At 37.0% G+C, this 20,988-nt stretch overlaps 1 protein-coding gene across 2 annotated transcripts in view; it reads left to right on the top strand.

The window, feature by feature from the left end:
• The first annotated feature begins 2,632 nt into the window (after nucleotides 1–2,632).
• The window catches only part of PPP1CB (protein phosphatase 1 catalytic subunit beta), a 39,357-nt gene continuing 21,001 nt past the window's right edge, over nucleotides 2,633–20,988 (top strand). The window contains exons 1-3 of one of the 2 annotated variants that reach the window (XM_054568403.1): nucleotides 2,633–2,716; nucleotides 2,935–3,074; nucleotides 19,757–19,888. In XM_054568403.1, coding sequence (XP_054424378.1) covers nucleotides 3,023–3,074; nucleotides 19,757–19,888 — 184 coding nt within the window. In that variant the 5' untranslated portion in view covers nucleotides 2,633–2,716; nucleotides 2,935–3,022. Of the gene's footprint in view, nucleotides 2,717–2,891; nucleotides 3,075–19,756; nucleotides 19,889–20,988 lie in introns of those variants that run through there. The other variant, XM_054568394.1, reaches the window with a different exon arrangement.

Below are 20,988 nucleotides of genomic sequence, written 5' to 3'. Positions count from 1 at the left end.
TATTTACCAAAACCAATTGAAACAGAGACTTATGAAACCATTCAGAAGTATACCTCCAACTGAAAAGGTGCCTCACAGATAATTTATATATGCCTCATGAGGAGAGCAAACACCATTAGAAACAAAATACTTAAATTGTTTTATTTGAAAATAGTTTTCATATTTTGTATACTTTTCTTCACCAATAAATGCATTTAGTTATTTCCTGGTATCCTGTTTGAGCAGACTAAAGGAGCACTGAAAGAGACACAATCTCATATATGTAGATACCATGGTTTTACATAGACAGCTGGCTCTGTAATCTAATTACAAGGAAAAGAAGGGCCACCCACGAAAAATTAAATAGTCATCCTTTGTAGTGGCTGCCCATCCAGCCTTAATTGTTTGTAACTCCTTCAATTACTAGGCATTTATTTTGCAATCATTTTATCTTGAAGGATAGTTAGCTCAAGAGGCAAGGCTCCACTGAGAGTTTGTGTGTGTGTGTGTGTGCGTTGGGAGGTGGGGGGAGGGTGCAGGGGAGGGTGCTGTTGTTGGCCAAGGGTAGGGGAAGAGGCTTTTGGTAATACCTGGCTTTATAATTTTTTGGACTAAAATAACTGAGAAAATGCCTTATGACTTAGCTGGTAACTTTGCTGCTTGATTATTCTCTCATCTGTGTATTGAAACCAAAACTAAGTCTTAAGGAAAAAATCTTGGCCCTGCCCAAGTGTACCTCCTAGGCCTGCTCTGTATTGAGAGGGGTGGCCACCTACTGATGCACGTGTCCCTGTTTGGTTTCTCAACATCCTTGAATTGAGCTGACTACAAAAGCCAAACACATTTGATATACAGAATGGCTGCCCTCAAGGTATATCTAGTAAAATTTAGAAATTACTCCCACTTAAGACTTATTAAAGACTTGATTAACAGGAATCATATTTTAGGAAAGACAGCCCAATAAATATCCATTCATTCATTTATGAACTAGCTTGGATTAGTCAGAGCAGCAAAGAGCAGTATATCACTATCACAACCTCCACATTTTGCTATCTAAACCTACTCACTTTCACACTATATTGGCCATTGACAAATGTTGAGGCATATATACACTATCCCTATGGACGTCTGTGCCACGTTTACTAAAAGAAATGAGGCTGCTATTCACTGTGTTCCAGAGCGCCTTCTTTGAGGACACTCCATAGGATTGTTTCAGATGGTTGGGTTCCTCTGAGTACTGCTCTGCCTTTACCTAAAGGGCACTGATCTGTCCCAGGCATTTCCTGTCAGTAAGTACAAATAAGATCATGATTTTATTAAGACCCCAAATCATGATTCCCAAAGTCCCTTGCAATCAGGAAGCACAATTTTCCTACACAGACATTTCTGGAATTACTCAAGAATATTGACATACATGACCCAAGCCTTCCTAAGCCCAGTGGTGTGCTGGTGTTTAACAACCAGCTCTCTGCAATGGAAAAAGCAACAGATTTGTAGCATTTGCTAACTTCCTTGTTGTAAAAACTCCCACTATGGTCAATATGATGTCATTATGCATGGAGTTGAAAAAAGACGTATAGCAGCATATCATTATGTAGTATTCCCATCATACAGATACAGCAGGTGTAAACAACCTCTAGACTATACATAATAACAAAATGTAGCAACATAAATAGGATGTGATGAATTTTGAGTAACCATTATCTTTGTTTTTAGTACTGTATAATTTACTTGTAAGTCTATATAATTTAATTTTTAAATAATGGCTCCGTTTAACAACTGGTTTGCAAAATTCCTGAAAGTTTAACAGTTGGTTCTCATAAACCAGTGTTAGCTGGCTTCAGCACACCACTATCTAAAGCCCCACTGGGTCGGGAGTACCAGCTAATAGTTTGCCCTTCGGTTTGTCAGATTAACAATCCTAATCTAACAAGGAGCAGGACCTTAGTCTGATCTCTTTCCTAAGTCATGCCACATGTCCAAAAAGAGTGGGAGACAGTTTCCTTCATGGACTCGGAACTACTACCTGAGTCCCCTACTCCAAAGTCTGGTTGAGTGATACACAAAGCTGCTGCCCTCCACGGTGCCTGGTCCAGCCAATGTCTCCTATACCACTGGCAGCCTTCTCTTGTCCCTGCTTCCCAGCTGCTGCCTTCCTTAACTGATGACCTCCACTCTGCCCACAGGCCACTGCTCACACTCAGGCCAAAGCCTCCTCAGTGATGGCAGCAGCCAAGCAAGGTTTCTCTCTGGTACCCACCTACTCATGAACTTTACAGTGGAACCGCCTCTATTGCTACTGTTTCAAAAATGCGTAATGCAGTCCGCGTTTTCCGATTAACGGAAACATGAATTGCTTGCAAAGCCCGGGAATGAAGCCAAGGAAAGAAAGAGAGGCGGGAAGAGCGCGACGACTACATCTGCGGAGCGCCAAGGCCTGGCAGCTGGGAAGCGGGAAGGTCGGCGCTACCTACACGCAGCCAACCCCGGGAGCCTCCGCTGCGATTCGGCGCAGAAGTGGCCAGAGCGGGCGACGCAACCGCGCGAAGGCGGTGGCGCCGGTGGCTGCAGTGGCGGCTGGAGAACCGAGTCCAGTGCGACTGCGCGGAGGCCGGGGCGGCTGAAAGGTGGCCGCGGAGGAGAGCGCCGTGCGCCTGCGCGGGAGCTGCGTGGCTCGGTGGCGGGGCTGCGCTGTGTGGAGTGAGTGGCGCTGCGGGTGGGGCCGTCGGCGGCGCTGGTGAGCTTTGCGGAGTTGGGCGGTGCCGAGGAGGAGGACGAAGTGGCGGCAGGGTCTGACGCGGCCCTGTTCGTGGGAGCTCCGCTTGCTTATTTATTTATTTATTGTGTGTGCTTCCAAGTGCGCGCGCTCCACTACTTGGTGGGGAGGGGGTGGGGGGAGGGCCCGGGGGGAAAAGGGGGAGCTGGAATCGGGGCGAAACGCCGCGTGACTTGCAGGTGAGGGAACGCCGAGCAGTCGCCGCAGCCTCCGCCGCCGAGAAGCCCTTGTTCCGGCTGCCGGGAAGGAGCGTCTGGTGCCGACAAGATGGCGGACGGGGAGCTGAACGTGGACAGTCTCATCACCCGACTGCTGGAGGGTGAGTGCGGGGCTCGGCCGGCCGCAGGGAGGGGGCGCCTCCAGAAGTCCCCATTCCTCTTCTGTTGAGGAAAACGGACGGGACCCGCTTTCCCGCCCCGAGGCGGCTGCCGAGGAGGGGCGAAGAGGCTGGTTGGCCGGGGGGAGCGGCCTCCGCGAACAGGGCCGGGGGTGGAGGGGCTGTCGCCGCAGGCGGGCGGGCGAGGCCCGTTGGCCCGCGGACGTTCGGGGACCGGCACGGCGACGCGCGAGCCCGAGGGTGCGAGGAGCCCAGGGGTGCTGGGTGACCCTTCCCAAGGAGGGTGCCAGGATGCGTCCTCCTCCGCATCGTTTGTCTGTGGAACATGTATTTCTTCTCTTGTTCTCTTTGTGCATTGCCCTTGGCTGCATCCGATTCTAATTCCGGGAGTGATTTTGTGAAAAACCTTCTGGAGACGATTGTTGGATCTGTTCTGCATTTTTATGTGATGCTATAGGACGAACTCTGTTCAAGGAGAGGATAACAACGGGACTTGAGTACTTCCCATTTATTATTTTGGTAAAAAAATACTAAAAAGTCTCTGATCGAGTTGAGGACGCACGCAATCAAAATGGAATATGTAGACACGTTTGCTGAAGGTAGTAGCTTTCGGGTTTGAGGATTTAGCAGGTTTGAACAGGATTCAATATCTGCACAAACTTAGGAAAGGTCTATTGTACGGCCTCTTGTGTTTCAGCGGGTATTTGCAAGCCTTCGCAGCTTTTGAAGTTTCCGGAGCCTTCAGTTTTTATTGAACAGTTTTATTTTGGGGTGGGATATTGAGGGAAAGGGAAGAAGACGTGGAGAGGCCAGGATGTTATTTAGAGTTAATCGCGGTCTCCTCCCAGTGAATCGCTTTACCCTAAAATTTGCGTCATCGCTAACTGCTTTGTGGATGCGTAGCGAAAAAAATTGAGTCCTTTCTCCCAGAAACCGTGGAAGGTTGCATATGTGGCAACTGTTTTATTTGCTTTCAAATTACCTGAAGGTAATTGACGCAGGAAAGCAATATGTACTTGCATTTGGAAAATCATCAGAAAAGTATGGGGGGGGGGCGCTAGGTTTTTCTTTTTATTAAACCATTGTCGGTATCTCATCATTCCTGTGTACCCGTTGGGTAACGAAGTGCAGTATATTTGCTCCAGATGTGAAAGCCTTCCAGCCATCTAAGACTGAATAAGAAGCGAAGTTTCACCAGGAACTCTTATTTACCTTTTGCTTTACTACCAAGTTATTCCTGGGAGGCCCCCTGGTGCCTGCAGCTAGTGTTCACTCCTGAAGACTTTGTGGACTTAGGCATATGTGAAAATCTTGCCTGAGTGTTTGAGACATTTGCTTTGAAAGAAAATTGTATTTGAGAAGTATGTGTTGTTAGAAATATAGCTGTTATAAAACTTTAATATCTTGTTAGCTTTGGGAGGGCGGAAGTTTAGGCCCACAACCGCTTTTATAGTTTTTAAATTTGGCTTATATATTTAAATATTTTTGAAATCTGATGTTTGTATCTCAATTTCTTCGCTTTTATTTTCCATATACTTACATATTTATATACTTTATAGGAATAAAACACAGTAGACTTATGTGTTTTAAAATGTTTGATCTGGAATCTTTTAAGTCAAATGCACCTTTTTGTGATTATAGATACTAAGAATCTTCACTAGTGGAAAAAAATACGGTGTGAAAAATAGAATAAGTGAGTGATTCCATTCGTTTTTGTGAATTCAGATTAAATGTTTGGTTCTGGCTTTGGATGATCATTTTTCCTTTTACTGGTGAGAGTTCTAATCCAGACATTTTCCCCTTTTTAAATTAGCAAACATTTATTGACCTGCATTGTGCCAGTCACCAGGAATCCAAAGATAAGACACAGGTTGTTCACTCAAGTAGCTCCCAATATAAACAAGTGGTTTGGGGGCATTTTTAGCCTCCTGTCTTTTCATATGTTCAACACACCTATCATTGAAGAGTTTCATTACTTAATCCAGGGAAATACATTTAGTTTGACAGTGCCTCTCTGAGATTCTTAAATTCTCCACACTGCTCCTCTCCTCTCCCCTTCCAAAATCTAGACCCATTAATTGAAATCCAAAACAGACTTGGATTTCCTAATAAGTAATTATTTTTAAATCTTCATATAAAAAGTTTTGTGCTTTGTTTTTTTCAGTAATGTCACATGATAGTTAAATTTAACTCAAATTTAAGTGATGGTATTTTGTAAAAGCTGCCCAACAGAATAGCTACTGTTAGTTTTTTTTTTTTAATTACATGAACATACAAGTTAAAATTTGGCACAATTTCTCTGTGGGTGGGGGGGTGAGGAATCAGCAGGACTGTATCTCATTTGAAATGTTGATTAGAGTTCCACAATATTCTTGATTCTTTTTTCTTTTTTATTATAGTAAATTGTCAATTAGCTATAAAACTTTTAGAAGTATGTTTTGCATTTTGCTTTGTATTTTTCTTTTTAGGTGGACATAATCCTTGATGCCATATTTACAAAGTGCCTAGAACAGTTTTTACATTTTATCATTCACTGCAAAATAATATACTGATTTGTTTGGATAGTGCATATTTTTTGAGTTATATTTTCTTGGCTTAAGTTTTACTTAGAACTATGAGCCACCGTACCCCCAGTAGTGGCCCTGCTACCACATTCTTGTGGCTTATTGTAGTGCTTTTGACTGTTTAAATTGCAGCTAGTTCCTGTGCAAATCCTGGGAATTCTTTGATATCAGTAGTTCCAAAAGGAGTTAGGGTGGCAGTGGAAGTATAGCAGAATCACCTGGGGAACTTTATTCAAATTGTACATGTTGAGGTAATTTTGGAAGAGGTGAAATAGGATGAGTAGAATCTGATGTTTTGGGAAGAGGATAAGTATGGAAAGCTACTTCCCACTAGTTGGGATAGTACTAGCTCTGTTCCCAGCACAGACTTGATCCACATGTTTAAAAACTGGGCTGTACCAGTTAATAATAACATGTGTCTATTATATATATATCAGATACTTAACTATATATGGCACATATTGTGTACATATCATATATGTATAAAACTGTGTTCTAAGATTTGCTTTTCTGATTACAAAAGTAAGTATTCTTGTAGAAAACTTGTGAAACAGAAAAGTATAAATGGGAAAAAACCCAACTCTTCCTCTAATTCCACAATCCAGAAACAAGTCTTTTTAAAATTGTGATGTATTTTTGCTTACATACTTTTCACTACTAGAATATTATTTTATAGCTTTATGCATTAATTTTCCAAGTATTACATCATGAATATTTCTCATTGTTGAAATGTTTTCAGAAGTATTTCAAAAGCTATGTGCTGTATGATAGAAAAGTTTTCGTAACGTTTTTTTATTTGACTTCGCAACACAGTTAAGCTTGACTATTACAGCATGAATTGTAGAATACTAGCATTGTATACACTTCTGTGGCAGAATATGATTTTTATATTTTTGGCCCACTACTAGCTTTATGAAAATCTTAGGCTATGAGTGTTCTTGTTTTGTTTTCAAATCCATTTTTCACTTTGTCTCAGCCTGTCAAATGTCTGAATTTGTGAACTTGCTGTGATCATTTAGTGTACGGCTCCCTTTCCTTTCTTATGGATCATGTACTATTAAAACTTACTGACAGACTAAGCAAATAGGAAATTTTCTCCTAATGTGTCCTTTTGAAGGTTAAAAAAAGAACACATTTGAAAAATAAAATATATTAATGAAACCACATTAAAGCCCACCTTCTCAAATAAGTTTTATTTAGATATAATTCATATACAGTTCGCCTATTTGAAGTGTATAAGCTAGTGGTTTGTAGCGTATTCACAGAGTTGTACAACTACCAGCACAGCCAACTTTGGAATGTTTTCACAGCTACCACCCTGTTCCCATTAGCCAACACTCTGTTTTCTTTACTGCCACTTCCCTCCTCCCCTACACTAGGCAGCCACTAAATCTATTTTCTACCTGGATTTTACCTATTCTTGACATTTGATATAAATGAAATTGTATAATATGTGGTCTTTTTGCGATTGACTTAATGTTTTTAAAGTTTATGTTGTAGCATTTGTCAGTATTTCATTCCTTTTATGGCTGAATAATATTTCATTATAAAAATAATATTTCATTCATCACTTGAGTTGTTTCTTTTTTTTGGCTATTGTAAAAAATTACTGCTGTGCATATTTGTGTACAAGTTTTCATGTGGGCATATTTTCAGTGGGGGGAGGAATGTATATAAACTAGGAGTGGAATTGTTGCATCATATGGTTAACTCCATGTTTAACCTTTTGAGGAATGGCTAGACTGTTTAAAGCCTCTTTTTTGAATAAGTTGTTTAATTATGACCCAGCAGTCTAAAGATGGGGCAGTTTGAAGGAAGTGCTAAGGTGGTCCTCACAGCCTCAACTTCTGCAGGGAAAGTGCATAGATCCAAAGCCAGGTCTGTTAGGAAAGAGCCGGTTGGGGAGCAGGGGAAATCAACTGAGGGATACCTTCTCTCTCCTTTTCCTTCTTGGATGAGAGGTTAGAGGAGACATGGAGATGGCCCATTTTTTAAAACTGATTCACAGATTAGGTTGGTTTGTTTTCCCATTAGTAAGTTCCTGCAGGTGAGGGAAAGTTTGACAGTTTAAACAAGTAGCCCAGAAGTGTTTCTATTTTGTTAAATGGAGAGCTGGAACTTTCTGGTAAATATCTAAGTCCAAGGTTAGGATTCATTGGGATTTATAAATCTGTTTACATTTAAGTATAGAGACAGGATTATATTAAGATTTAGGATTAGTGAAGAAGATAGTAAAGTATATCTGGTAAGTTTTTTCCTCTCCTATCTTATTCCCCACATTTATTGTTTAGCAGAGTATCCATTCTAAAGGCAGGCATTCTTAAACAAGTTTAACACATGTAAAATAATGTAAGTACATAAGAATGTCAAGATATTTAGAAATAATAACCAAAATAAGTGTTTCTGAGACAGGTTATCCTGGAAGTCTTGGGGTATAGGGATGCAAGGAGAAATGGTTTATAAATGTCATTCGGCTTAGTGGTGTGGTGGTGGAGAATAGGGATTCCCAGTTAAATCTTCTAGGATTAATTTTGCGTGGATACAAGTTTATACCCTCAGGCAGTGATCACTTCTTGTCTAGCTGCTGTAAATAGCCATTTCAAGGCCTGTTCTTCCTGGAAAATAGAGGATCAGCAAAGATAGGAGAAAGAGATCAGTAGCATAATTCTTGCACACCCTCCATCTCCCGCACTCCCAAGACTGAACTGAATTATTTTTGAAGTCTTGGTTATTCGTTGGTGAAATGTAATTTTTTTTTTTTTTTTTTACACCTTGTTCTTTAAAATATACCATGCAACCAGGACTTTCTATCTGTTGGATAAATGAAAATGCTTTCATGGAAATAACATCTTTATTCCACAATTAGGGGTAGAAGACTAAAAGTGCAGGAACTAATTCTGAAGATAAATAAGTATAAATAATCAGTAGTCACTCTTTTCTTAGTTTGATGGAGGAATTGAGTTTCTGGTCTTTGTGGGTACTTCTCATACAATGAAAGAAGTAGTGAAAGGATAGTGACAGTTGCCCTTCATTCTGCCTCTTCACTATTCACATGTGTGAATTTATGAGGATGTATATAACGTTCTTGAAAATCGCTGGCCTCCCTTCCCAAATTTACCTGCATTTGTGCAAGGACAAGGAGAGAGGTATTTATATTATGTGCATAGTCTAGTGGGAGCATTGCCTGTGGGTCTTCATTTGTGCTGACACTATGTAATTTGGAGTTTTTGACACATTTTATTTCATTATAAAGAAATTTTATCCCCTGAATGTTCATCAGAATATCCCCGAGTTCCCAACTAGTCAATTACAGGGTGTCCAGAACATCATCTTGGCTTTGCATGCTTACCTAACGCTATTTTTTACTTTTCCCCTAATCCTGTCCCTTATGTTCAAAATTTAGAGAAATCAAAGTTACTTTTCATAATAAAAGAAGTTTAAGGACATCTAACATATACTATAATTGTGGGTATTCTTTAATATTATACCAAAAATCAACAAGTGGTAATTTCTTAACAACAAACTGTTATGTGGAATCTAAAATATCAATGAATTTTTTTGTTTTCTTACATTAAAATTCATTGATCTCTTGCACTTTAAGTGAATCTTACACATGACTTTGTAACATGCATTGGTCATTTAGAGAATATGGGTTAATACTAAGTAAAGCAGATATTCAAATGTTGACATACTTTATACAATATCAAAAAAATCACATTTGTTAATGTTACAGTAAGGTATTATAAGAGTCCTTAAGTATGGAGAAGCTGTCAAACTTACGGTGCTGGATACACAGTTTCCAAAATTTTAATTTTCACTTGAAAGCTTGAATCATACCATTAGCAACAAATGTTGTCAATTGTTTTCATTGAAATGACAGACACACTTTTTAGGTTTTCAAGAGTATCTGTTAAATATCTAAGTGAATAACCATGGATTGTCAGTTGTGCTTTCTAGTAAAAAAAAGATGTTTTGTTGGGGGAAAAAAGGGTGGCTGCATCAGCTTGGAACTAAAACAGTTGTATGAGTGCTTTTCTAGGAGACAACCATTGTACTTCGTTTTGGTATGCAGCAGAAATGCTATATGGATACTTTCTTATTTCATCATATAGAATATTAAAAAGCTGTATACTCAGTGGTAGAGATTAATAAATTGATTGTTTTTACTGCATTGTCAAGGGGATTCTTAAACGAAACTGGACTTGTGTTTCACTGTAAGTACATGGCTGTAAACACAGGATGTTTGGCATCACTGACTTGGTTTGTGCTAAGATGCTTGCAGTTTTACTAGCTATTACCTTTACATCATGCGGGTGCCAACACAGTGAAAAAGGAATCACACTGTGGGAACCATAGTGCTATGGCTCTCCTTCCTCTGCTTCTGAATTTTCTAGCCCTCACCTATCTGTTACTTTACTTCTTTACATTTTCTCGTTATCTGTTTACCTGTGTCCCTGGAATGACTTTTTTGAAGATGATTCACAGACCCCTTGGAGAATTCATGAAAGCCATGGGTCTCCTCAGAAAAATATATATGTTCATGTACATACACACTATTACAGACACATGGAGGCATTAATGATACAGGACTCCTGAAGGCCATCTGTAGGCTCTGAAATCACATTAGTTATTCCTATCAGACTTAATAAGGCAAATTGAAATGGCAACTGCCTAATTCTTTTACTTAAAACTAAAATTTCACATTATAGCCAATTGTAAAAACATACATTTATTCCTTTTTGTGGCTTAAAGGTAGACTTACGTGCAAAATACAGGCTGGGGCAAAAGTAGGTTTACAGTTGTGAGTACACGAAACAGTTTATTCTTGTATTTTTTGTTTATTTTTTTAGATTCAATTGTTTCTAAATATTTATTACCATTTTATTCATATTTTTGTTTTTTCTTTATTATTATTATTATTGACTCTGTTACAAATGCCCCCATTACCCCCTGCCTTTGTCCACCTCCACCCAGCCCCCACCCCACCTGCTGGCTGTCACTACACTGCTGTCTGTGTTCATGGGTTATGCGTATATGTTCTTTGGCTAATCCCTTCCCCTTCTTTCATTCAGTCCCTACTACCTCCCTCCCTCCCTGAATATTTTTTTAATCTTTTTTTTTTTCCTTTTTCTTAAAGAAGACCCTCTAACATTTCATGTAATACAAGTTTGGTGGTGATGAAATCCTTATAGCTTTTTCTTGTCTGAGAAGCTCTTTGTATGTTCTTCAATTCTAAATGATCTTGGTTATAGATTATTCTCATATCATTAGTTATTGTATTTTCTATATGAACAACTGTAAACCTACTTTTGCCACACGATGTGTGTTGAAATTGATATTTCATTGTACAGAAAAATTTAGGAAATGTAGGAAACCTGGATTTAAGTGAACTTTGCTGTTGATTAGTATGTAATCTTGAGTGAATCTTTATTAAGGGTGGAGGTGGGGTGGACCAAACTGAAATTAAAATATTAATGAGGATTGCTAAGATTTCATGGGACAGGTACGATAGTGGAATTCTTTTTTCTTGGCATCTTTTCTGTTTTAGAGAAGGCAGGTATTCATAAGAACTTGATGGAGAAAATAGCAGGTGTTTATTGAAAGTTAAAATTTAGTATTCACACTATACACATATAGACATATATATAGCACACACAATTTCTAACTTAAAAAACAAACCTGCACTGAAAAAGTTTTCACATGAATACAAAACTTGAAATACAACAATTGAGTACAATTTTTTTGTAATCTTGAGAAGAGGGGAATTCTTTGGGAAGAAGATAATGTTTTGCTTAATTGAGGTTCAGTTAGCATTCTATATAAAAATCAATCACAAGTGTTCACCTGTTGATGCATTTTATCTTGGAAGATGTCTTTTAACACGGGTTCTGCCAAATACTGATAACCTGTCCACAAGTATATGACTTTAGTTAAGTGGTTTAGTTATCACTTGGAAGGCATTTATAGAATTCTGTTAGCCTTTTTTTGATATTTGCCTTTTAGTATGTCATATTGCAGATTAATCAGTGTAATGACTTGCTAAAGGAGAGGAAGAAGAGGGTTAGTCTGAAGCTTATCATCTGCACAATTAAGTAGGTTTTGATATATTTTGCACTAGCAATGTTGTCTGAAGAATGCTGTTAGAACTGTGGCTTGAGTTTAGAAAACTTTTTATGCAAATCATTGAGGGAATGAAGATCTCACTGGTTTTAACTTTGATGGCATTAGAGGTGTATACAGTAATTTCACGTTTACTTGTGATTCAAGCAACATTAGTTGTCAAAATGACTTCACAGCATACATTTCAGTCTAAGGGGTTTTTTTTTGTTTGTTTTTTGGGGGGGTTGGCCTTATAACTTTAGGATTAAGAAACATTACTGAGTTTGCAGTGAAATCTAATTTATAAAACTACTCAGTGTTTGATAATAGTGATTGAAGGTGATTTCTTCTCTATCAGAAAAATTTCTGTGTTGGCCCTAAACTAAAATATATATATATCACAATAAAACTTTATCACTACTAAGCCATTGAACTGCTGTGTGGTAGGATAAGTCAAGATAGTCAGCTTTTATTTCTGGCAAATAGCCATGGAACTGAAAGTGGTTAGGTTCGTGAGAGCTAATGAACTCCACCATTGATACCACTTGAATAATACATAACTGATTAAAATATTTTTCCAATGAGTAATTGCTCCATAGACTTTAAACACCTAAATTTTCACAAGCTCTGTAAAAATGTCCAACTAGGTCTTTTTCTGCTCCGTGTATTTTTATCACCATTGGTATTTTTTTCCCCTCCGCTTCTTTGAAAATAATATTAACTGTATTTGTTCTACACCGGCTATTGATAGAGGCTGACTCTCCCCCATTCACTTCAGATTCAGCATTAGCTCCTCAAAAAGCAACAGCTAAGTATTGATAATACCTGTGAACTCATCAAAAGCCTAGGGAACCCACCCAAAATGAGTCGTTTTGTTATTTTAACTTATTATTGATGTTGCTTCCAATGTCCTCAACTCTTCAAGAACTGTTTATTACAGAAAGGCTAATAGTCTTAAACAAGATTATTGTCTCAAGACATATTTGTTTGGCTTTTCCAATCAAACATTATTTCATTAATTCATCGTTAGTAAATGATTTTCCTCACTTGCTAACTTGTGAACCAGTTGGAAACTTATTTTGGTTGCAGCCTCATTTTTATTTTTGTGAAGAAATTCTGCTGTGGTAAGATTCCATTTAAATTTTTAAAATTTTTCTTGACTCACTTTCCTTTGAACTAGGAATGTTCTGATGAACGTATATTATATTCTTTTAACATAGCTATAATGTCATAAATACAATGCCTGGCTATCTAATTCAATAACACTAATTCACATTCTGCTGTGCCTTATAAGCACAACATTCACATTCCACTTACATTGCTTTGCCATGAATATGCACTGGTAATAAAAGTAAAATAAAATGTGGTGGTGCAGCAATAAGCATGACACTTGAGACACTGTGGAGTTATAACTGCATTTCTGCAATTTATAGTACACTGGGAAGAAGTGCCAAGCGATGAGAATGCCCTGTCATATAATTTTTATGTCACAAAGTATCGCTCTTTTTCCCCCAACTATTTAAAAAATGTAAAAGCTACTCTTCACTTACAAGATATAAAAAAATAGGCATTGGACCCTGAAGCATGCCCAAAAGTTTGCAGGTTCTATCCCAGGTCAGGGTGCGCATACAGGAGGAGGTGACCGATCAGTGTTTCTCTCTCACATTGGTATTTCTCTCTAACTTCCTCTCTTTCTCTCAAATCAATAAAAACATATCCTTGGGTGAGGCTTTAAAAAAAATACAAAACCCTGGCATGGGACCAAATTTGACCCTCAGACATTAGTGTTTTTCCTCTTTTTCTGATGTAAACATGATTGTGCAGAAAAGGTACTAACTAAACAGGAGTCAAGAGACCTTGGTGCTTCAACCAGTTTTGTGACTGATTCAGTTAGGTAAAATAGAGGATCGGATCCACAGTGTCTAGTCCTTGGCAAAGTATTCCTCTAAATTCTTTAGATAATATCTGAATTTATGGTTTGTACCCAACAGTTGTTGAAGAGCATCCAACAAAGGAAATATTTGAGGTTTTGATCTTTGAGAGACCAGAAGCACCAGTGACCTCACCAGTCACTCTGGCTTTTTTCCTGGAAGCATAGAGGAATGGACCCCAAACATAAAGTCACTGCCTTAACTCACGTAGAAGAGAGGTGAAAGCCTGGGGCCACTAAAATAAAACAGTTGAAATTTAAATCCAAAGGAGGCAAAATCTGCATAGACTCTAACTTTAAAATCTGCAGTCAGGTCCCCTTAAAGTCATTAACTGACTACTAAGGTATATGTGTGCAAGAGAAGAGTCTAAGAAAACAGTAGCTGGGAAGCTAAAGATCTGAGCAGAGATTCCACCATCCCTCCAGTGCCAGAGAAGCAAAAGTTGACGTTCAAACTCTGCCAAGTTAGAGGAGCCGTTATTACACTCTGAGTTTTTTTTCCATTGAGACCCCATCATGGCCACTCTGTAAGATTAAAAGCAAAATTGAAATAGATCAACCCTCAAGAAAATGTGACTATCATTGGCACTCTGTTTGCTTCTAAAAGGAAACAACTGTGGAGGAAGATAATTGTCTACAATTTCTACAATTTTTCATCCATAATCAAATATTTCATTCAAGACATACTAACAGGAATTAATTGACCAAAAATCAAAAGGGCAGGGAACAAATCCATACATAATTTGGGTATTAGAGTTTTCATACAGAAACTTTAAAATAATTGATTCAATGTGCTCAGAATAAAGAGGAAAAGATGAAAAATTTTTTATCAGACCTGGAAACTCTACAACTAAAAAAATACATTAACTAGAATTTAGACTTTGGTAGTTATGAAATGCTGAGAGAGGGGAAAAAAAGGAGGTGAAATACAAAAAGAAAGTGTAAGACAGTGGAAAGGTTTAACATGTACAGTGGGAGTCCCAGAAGGAGAGAACATGGGACAGAAAAAATAATGACTAAGAATTTTCCAAATTGAGAAAGACACCAAAACACAGGTTAAAGAACTCTGTGAATTCTAAACAAGAAGAATATAAATAAAGTAGTGAGACCCATCACAGACCTAACTGCTAAAAATGAAATAAAAAGAAAATCTTAAAAGCTGCCAGAGGAAGGAAATCATTATCTTCAGGAGAGTGGTTGATATATTACCTGAAACTACAGAAGCCAAATATCAATAGAATGAGCTCTTAAGTGCTAGGGAAAAAAAGAAGAATGCTAACCTCAGATTCTAAACCCAGTGAAACATATCCTTCACAAGTGAAGGCAAAGTAAAGACAAACTAAGCTTAAAGGAAATTTATTTATAATAAACATCGCTAGAAAATGCTAAGGGAAGTTCACGTTGAAAGAAAATGATCCCAAATAAAAGCACAGAACTGCAGAAGGAAATGAAGAACAACAGTGAGGATTCATGCATGTAAATATAAATTCTCTTCAAAATAATTACTGCTTGTAGGGTTTAAAATATGTGGAAGCAATACTATCTAATGGCTGTAGAACAAAAGGCTGCAGAGTGGTAAATCAGTCAAAGTGCTATTTGTTATCTCTAGATTAACAACCAAAAGAAAAAATATGTAACTAAAAAATAAAAAGCTAATAGAGAAGAAAATGGAATAATAAGTAATTTGATTTCTCTAAAGAAATGCAAGAAAGGTAAAGGAATAAAGACCAGATGAGACAGAACAAATGAGAGTGGTGGATTTCAACTCAACTGTCAATAATTATAGTAAGTGTAAAAAGAACAGACACTCAAGACAGCTCAGAAGACCTAACCTATATATCGTTTACAGGAGGGCATTTAATTTTAAGGGCACAGATGACTAAGTAAAAAAATGGCAGAAACTATCACATGTACATTAATGAAAAAAAACCTGAGTTGGCTATATATTAATGTCAGAAAAAGTATAAGACAGAAAGTATCATTAGAGGTTAAAGAAGGGCATTGTAAAATGTTAAAAGAATAAAGTTCAACGGGAAGATGTAATTATCTTAAATTTTTAGGTGTCTAATAATATAGGTCTTAAACACAAAAAAAAGTTGATAGAACCAAAAGTTAAAATAGAAAAAGCCACAACCATAGTAGATTAATGTACTTTTTTTAGTAACTAAAAGAAAAGCTAAAGATTTAAACAATGTGGTCAACTTGACCTAATGACATACTAAGAGAACACTTTACCTGACAACTACAGGATATACAGTTGACCCTTGAACGATATGGGGGTTGGAGTGCAGTCAAAAATCCTTGTATAACTTATGACTCCTCCCAAATTTAACTACCCTCTGTACCCACAGGGGATTGAGTCTAGGTCTTCCTGCAGACAACGAAATTCACAAATGCTGGAGTCCCTTGTATAAAATGGCGTAAACTAATGCATATAGTCAGCCTTCCACGTCTACGGATTCCCAACTGTGGATTGAAAATAGTACAGGTGTTTATTCAGGGCGGGGATGGGGGGACAGCTTATAAGTGGGCCTGAGCAGTTCATACCTGTGTTCAAGTGTCAACTGTGCTTTTAAAATATGTGTGGGATGCTTACTAAAGTATACCATACACTATACATAATAAAGCAAACCTCAGTGAATTTGAAAGAAACAAAATCTCAGATATGTTCTCTGGCTTCACTGATGATAAACTAGAAATCAGTAGCAGATAATTAGAAATACTCTCAAATATTTAGAAATTAAGCAGGGTATTTTTACATATCCTATTGGCTAAAGAAAAAATAGCAAGGAAAATTATGAAATATGTTGACCCAAATAATGAAAATAGGTGTCAAAACATGTGCAACTGCAACTAAAAGCAGTGCTTACAGCAATGTGTAGAGCTTCAGTGTATGTGTTAGAAAAAGAGGCTGAACATTAAGCTCCTATTTCAAGACAATAGAAAAATAAGCAAATTATAATCAAAATAGAAGGAAAATATAAAAATAAAAGCTGAAATCAAATAAAAAGCAGACATATGATTCTTAAAAATGAAACCATTGATAAAATCTCTAGAAAGACTAATAATATAAAAAATGCGAAACACCCAAGAAAGGTACAGGAGACATTACTATTTAAAAGAAGACTAAAGAGATGGAACAAGTAAATGTAATGGTATAATCCTGGATTGAATTCTGTGCTAGAAGGGAAAAAAATGCCATAAAGGGTATGAGTGAGACAGTTATTGAAGTTGTAGTTTATTAGATTTGTATTAAATTCCCTGAATTTGATAACTTGTATCAATATTAGGGTTATATAAGAGTTTATTCTTAGAAAATATATGCTGATGTATTTTTTAAAATATTGTTTATTTAATGTTAGAGAGGGGAAGGGAGGGAGAGAAACCACAATGTATGAGAGAAACATCTATTGGTTGCCTTTTTTGCATGCCTCCAGTGGGGGACCTGGGGTGCAACCCAGGCATGCCCTGACTGGGAATCGATCCAGAAACTTTCAGTGTGCAGAACAGTGCCCAAACCACTGAGCCAAACCAGCCAGAGCTGTACTGATGTACTAAGGAGTAAAGGAGCATTATGTATGCAATCCATACTCAAATGGTTGGGGCAGGGGGTGTCTGTGTGTGTGTGTGTGTGTGTATGAGAGAGAGAGAGAGAGAGGATATTAAGGAGTAAAGGAGCATGATGTATGCAATCCATTCTCAGATGGTTCGGGGCAGGGGTGTGTAAGGATAATAAGATATTATAAATATTTTAATGCTAATCAAATAATTTAGAAACTCACCTTGGCAAAACTGACACATGGTATAGAAAATATGAATAATCTTATATGTGTTAAAGAGGATGAATTTGTACTTGAAGAACTTCTCAAAAAGAACATTCTATACCCAGATGGTTTTACTATTGCCCTAAACATTTAAAGAAGACCTTTCATCAATGTTATGCAGTTTCTTACAGAAAATGGAAAAAGAGGTAACACTTCCCAGCAGACAAGAAGGAACTTCTGTATGTAAGGGAGCACTATTGAATTGAAAGATAGCTGGGTTTGCCCTGAGCCATCTACCCTAATCTCCCATTCAGCTAATTTAGTCCTAAAATGTGGTCATTTGTCAAAGGCTTAATCATCTGAAGAACGCTTAGCCTCTCTAACTGCATTTAATCAACTCTTAGATGTGATTGATTATGAAATGCACTATTATATGCCACCGGAGTGGGGGAGCCACTGCCAATTACACTTGTAAGAAATTTTTGATTGCAAAAGTATATCCCACCTTCAGATATTAATTGGGGAAAAACATGCATTTCAGAATCAGAAACATACGACATTTTATGTGGTATATTTTTTTTGTGGCAAATTTTTAGTTTCTGTAGATGGGCATGACTTATAATGGGAAGCATTTTTAGCTGTGTAAAAATGTTAATCAAAATGCACCTTAGAATAACCTAAATGGCTTACTTGGAAGGTCAAAATTAAATTGACACATAACTTACAGAGAAAAGAACACAAATATGAGATAAAATATTCACCATTGTAATTTAGACACTTTAAGTTGACATGTGAAACTGACCCCACACTAGTCTCCACCTAATAATGGTAACCTACAAATTGTATTTGTCATTTGAAAGCAACCAGAGATCTTTAACTCTTTCAAGGAGAATGCATTTTTTTCCTTAACCTATAACAGGTATGTTATGCCTTGATTGCAGAACTGTATTTTTCACCACTGTTTCCCACAATTAAAAGTTAATGCTAAGATTAAGAATTGTTCCTACCACAGAGCATTGAATCTAAGCTACTATTCTACATACTTAATGGAAGGTACAAAATTAGATGTCTTTTTTGGTCTTAGAAAAATTCAGATGTCCATGGGAAGTATTTAATTGATGTTTGAGAAGTAATTAAGCTAAGTTCCCATTATAAAAGTAGTTCTTCTGATCATTGTTTTAAATTTCAGGGATTGTCTTACTAACTCATGTTAGCTAAAGCACATTTCAGCATTTGTCTCCGTCTCCTCTTTGTTACTTCTATATTACTATAATAATGGAAGCTATACATGGATTGGCTTTTGGCAGTGGGTTGTTTTTTTGTTGTTTTTTCTTTCAAGCCTCTCTTGCCCTGACAAAAGAGTCATAGAAACTTTAAGCAAGAAATGTGTGGACTTCGTTGTAAATGGGAAATAGTAGGGGTATATAGAGACACAGTTCTGTTTTCTTTGTTGAATTGTATTTTCAGTTAATATTGAATGGGAGCTAGCAGTATATTTAGAGGTTAAATATACACATAAAGAAAAAGAGCAAGTGGAGAAGGTAATGAGAAGAAATGATTAAACTTCAATTCAGTAGGGCAAATAAGGAACTCCCTTCCCATGCACCATTTCTCCCCATTCCATCCCAGAAGTCATTGGGAGCCATATTAGTTAATGAATTTTGTTTGCTTCTTCATGTGAAAAATGCTTTCCTCCATCTATAGAATTTTTAATATAATGCCCTATTGTAGTAATAATGCATTAAAATTTATTAAATACCTGGCACCTTTTAAAATTTGTTTTGTTTTGATCAGAAAATAGAAGTGGTAGTTGCTAAAATTCTTTGGACTGCTGATATTCCAAAGAAGCATGTGAAGCCAAATCACTTATTGTCAGCTACTTTTCATAATCCCACCTTCATAGCCATAGCTTCTTACTAATGCTACTTTGGCTTTTTACTGCTAAATGCAAGACTTTGCTGAAAGAGTAGTCCAGACACTCAGAGGTACTGTCCCTGAAACCTTTTTGGTCTCTTGGGCTGAAGCTTCACCCTGGAATACAGAGGAGGACTGCATTTCCATGGTATCAGCTTTACGGAGCTTTATGAAGAACTAGCAATGATGGAGATAGAAACCAAAGATCTATCTAAATAGACACATATATCTAAGATAGAATAACCTTTCTGTTAGCCACACACCAGTGTATCGGGTAGTTTGTTACCTGTGTGACTTTTCTGATCTTCAAAATATGGGCTTGGATCTTTTATAAGGATTGTTATTTTATGGATAAATTTTAGAAAACTGATTGTTTAATTCATTGTTTACCAGTACGAGGATGTCGTCCAGGAAAGATTGTGCAGATGACTGAAGCAGAAGTTCGGGGCTTATGCATCAAGTCTCGGGAGATCTTTCTCAGCCAGCCTATTCTTTTGGAATTGGAAGCACCGCTGAAGATTTGTGGTATGTAAACTGGTAAAAGTTGGAAACAATCTCTTTTGAATCCCAGCTTTCCTTTCATATTTATGTTGAAGATAATCTAGAGAAAACATTTTAATGTTTTTGTATAAAAGAGAATATTGATGTTTTATTTTACAAAATTCTATAAAAATTGAAACTTTCATGAAATGACAAAATACAGGCAAAATATTTGCTACATATACAACAGATAAAAAGATCGCTATTCACACTATATAGTTTTTATAAATAAGAAAGATAGTACAATCAAAAAATAAAAAGAGGCAGATCTTAGAAGAAATTCACATGGCCAATAAATGTAAGATCCTCAGTCTCACTAGTAATCAGGAAAATGCAGTTTAAAAACAAATCCTGAATGCTAATTAGATTGAGGAAAAAGGTCAAAAATTGATATCCAGTGTGTCTTTACATTGGGAAAAAATGCATGTTAGTATACTGGTTAGGAAAAACAGGTACAGAATTTTGGGGGTCAGTATAGTAACATTCATGGTATTCTAATTTTATTATGATTGTTTTGATTTATTTTGAAAATTATGTAACTTTATAGTTTGTTCTTTTAAGTGTTGTAGTGGCATTTGGCCAAAAGAAAAAACTTAAGTGATTACATTTTTCCATAGTTCGTATAACAGTGGGAAATGGTATAAATAATGTAATGTTTTGCCTTTGGTTTAATAACGCAGTTTTTCTTGGTAGTGGTTATTAGTGTTTATGATACAGGTTTTATGGACTTAACCATCAGTTTTTGTTCAATCAAGGATTATTTGCGATATGCAAATTTTATTCTCCATGTTTCTTAGTGATCTACAGTCATACCATGTAATCTGCAATGCTTGATGTGCTCCTTAAATACTTTTTTCATTTTCTTTATGTGGTTTATTAAGTCATGCATTTAGTTGTCTCTTTGCTCAGTGCCTACCAAATAGATTAAGTAAATGTTTGTTGAAAAATTAATTAGCTTATAGTATCACCTTTAAGTAAAAGTTTGGAATTTTGTGGAAATGACCCATCCTTTCTATGATTTCAAATGAAGCAAATATAATTACTTAAAAGTTTTTTATCTTAAGATGAAAATGATTCAGCCCTGG

This window comes from Pteronotus mesoamericanus, unplaced genomic scaffold (genome assembly GCF_021234165.1).
Source record: "Pteronotus mesoamericanus isolate MK-2021 breed Mesoamerican mustached bat unplaced genomic scaffold, CSHL_Meso_final contig_101, whole genome shotgun sequence".
NCBI lineage: Eukaryota > Metazoa > Chordata > Mammalia > Chiroptera > Mormoopidae > Pteronotus > Pteronotus mesoamericanus.
Note: the sequence above shows the minus strand (reverse complement) of the source record. Positions and strands in the feature narration are given on the sequence as shown.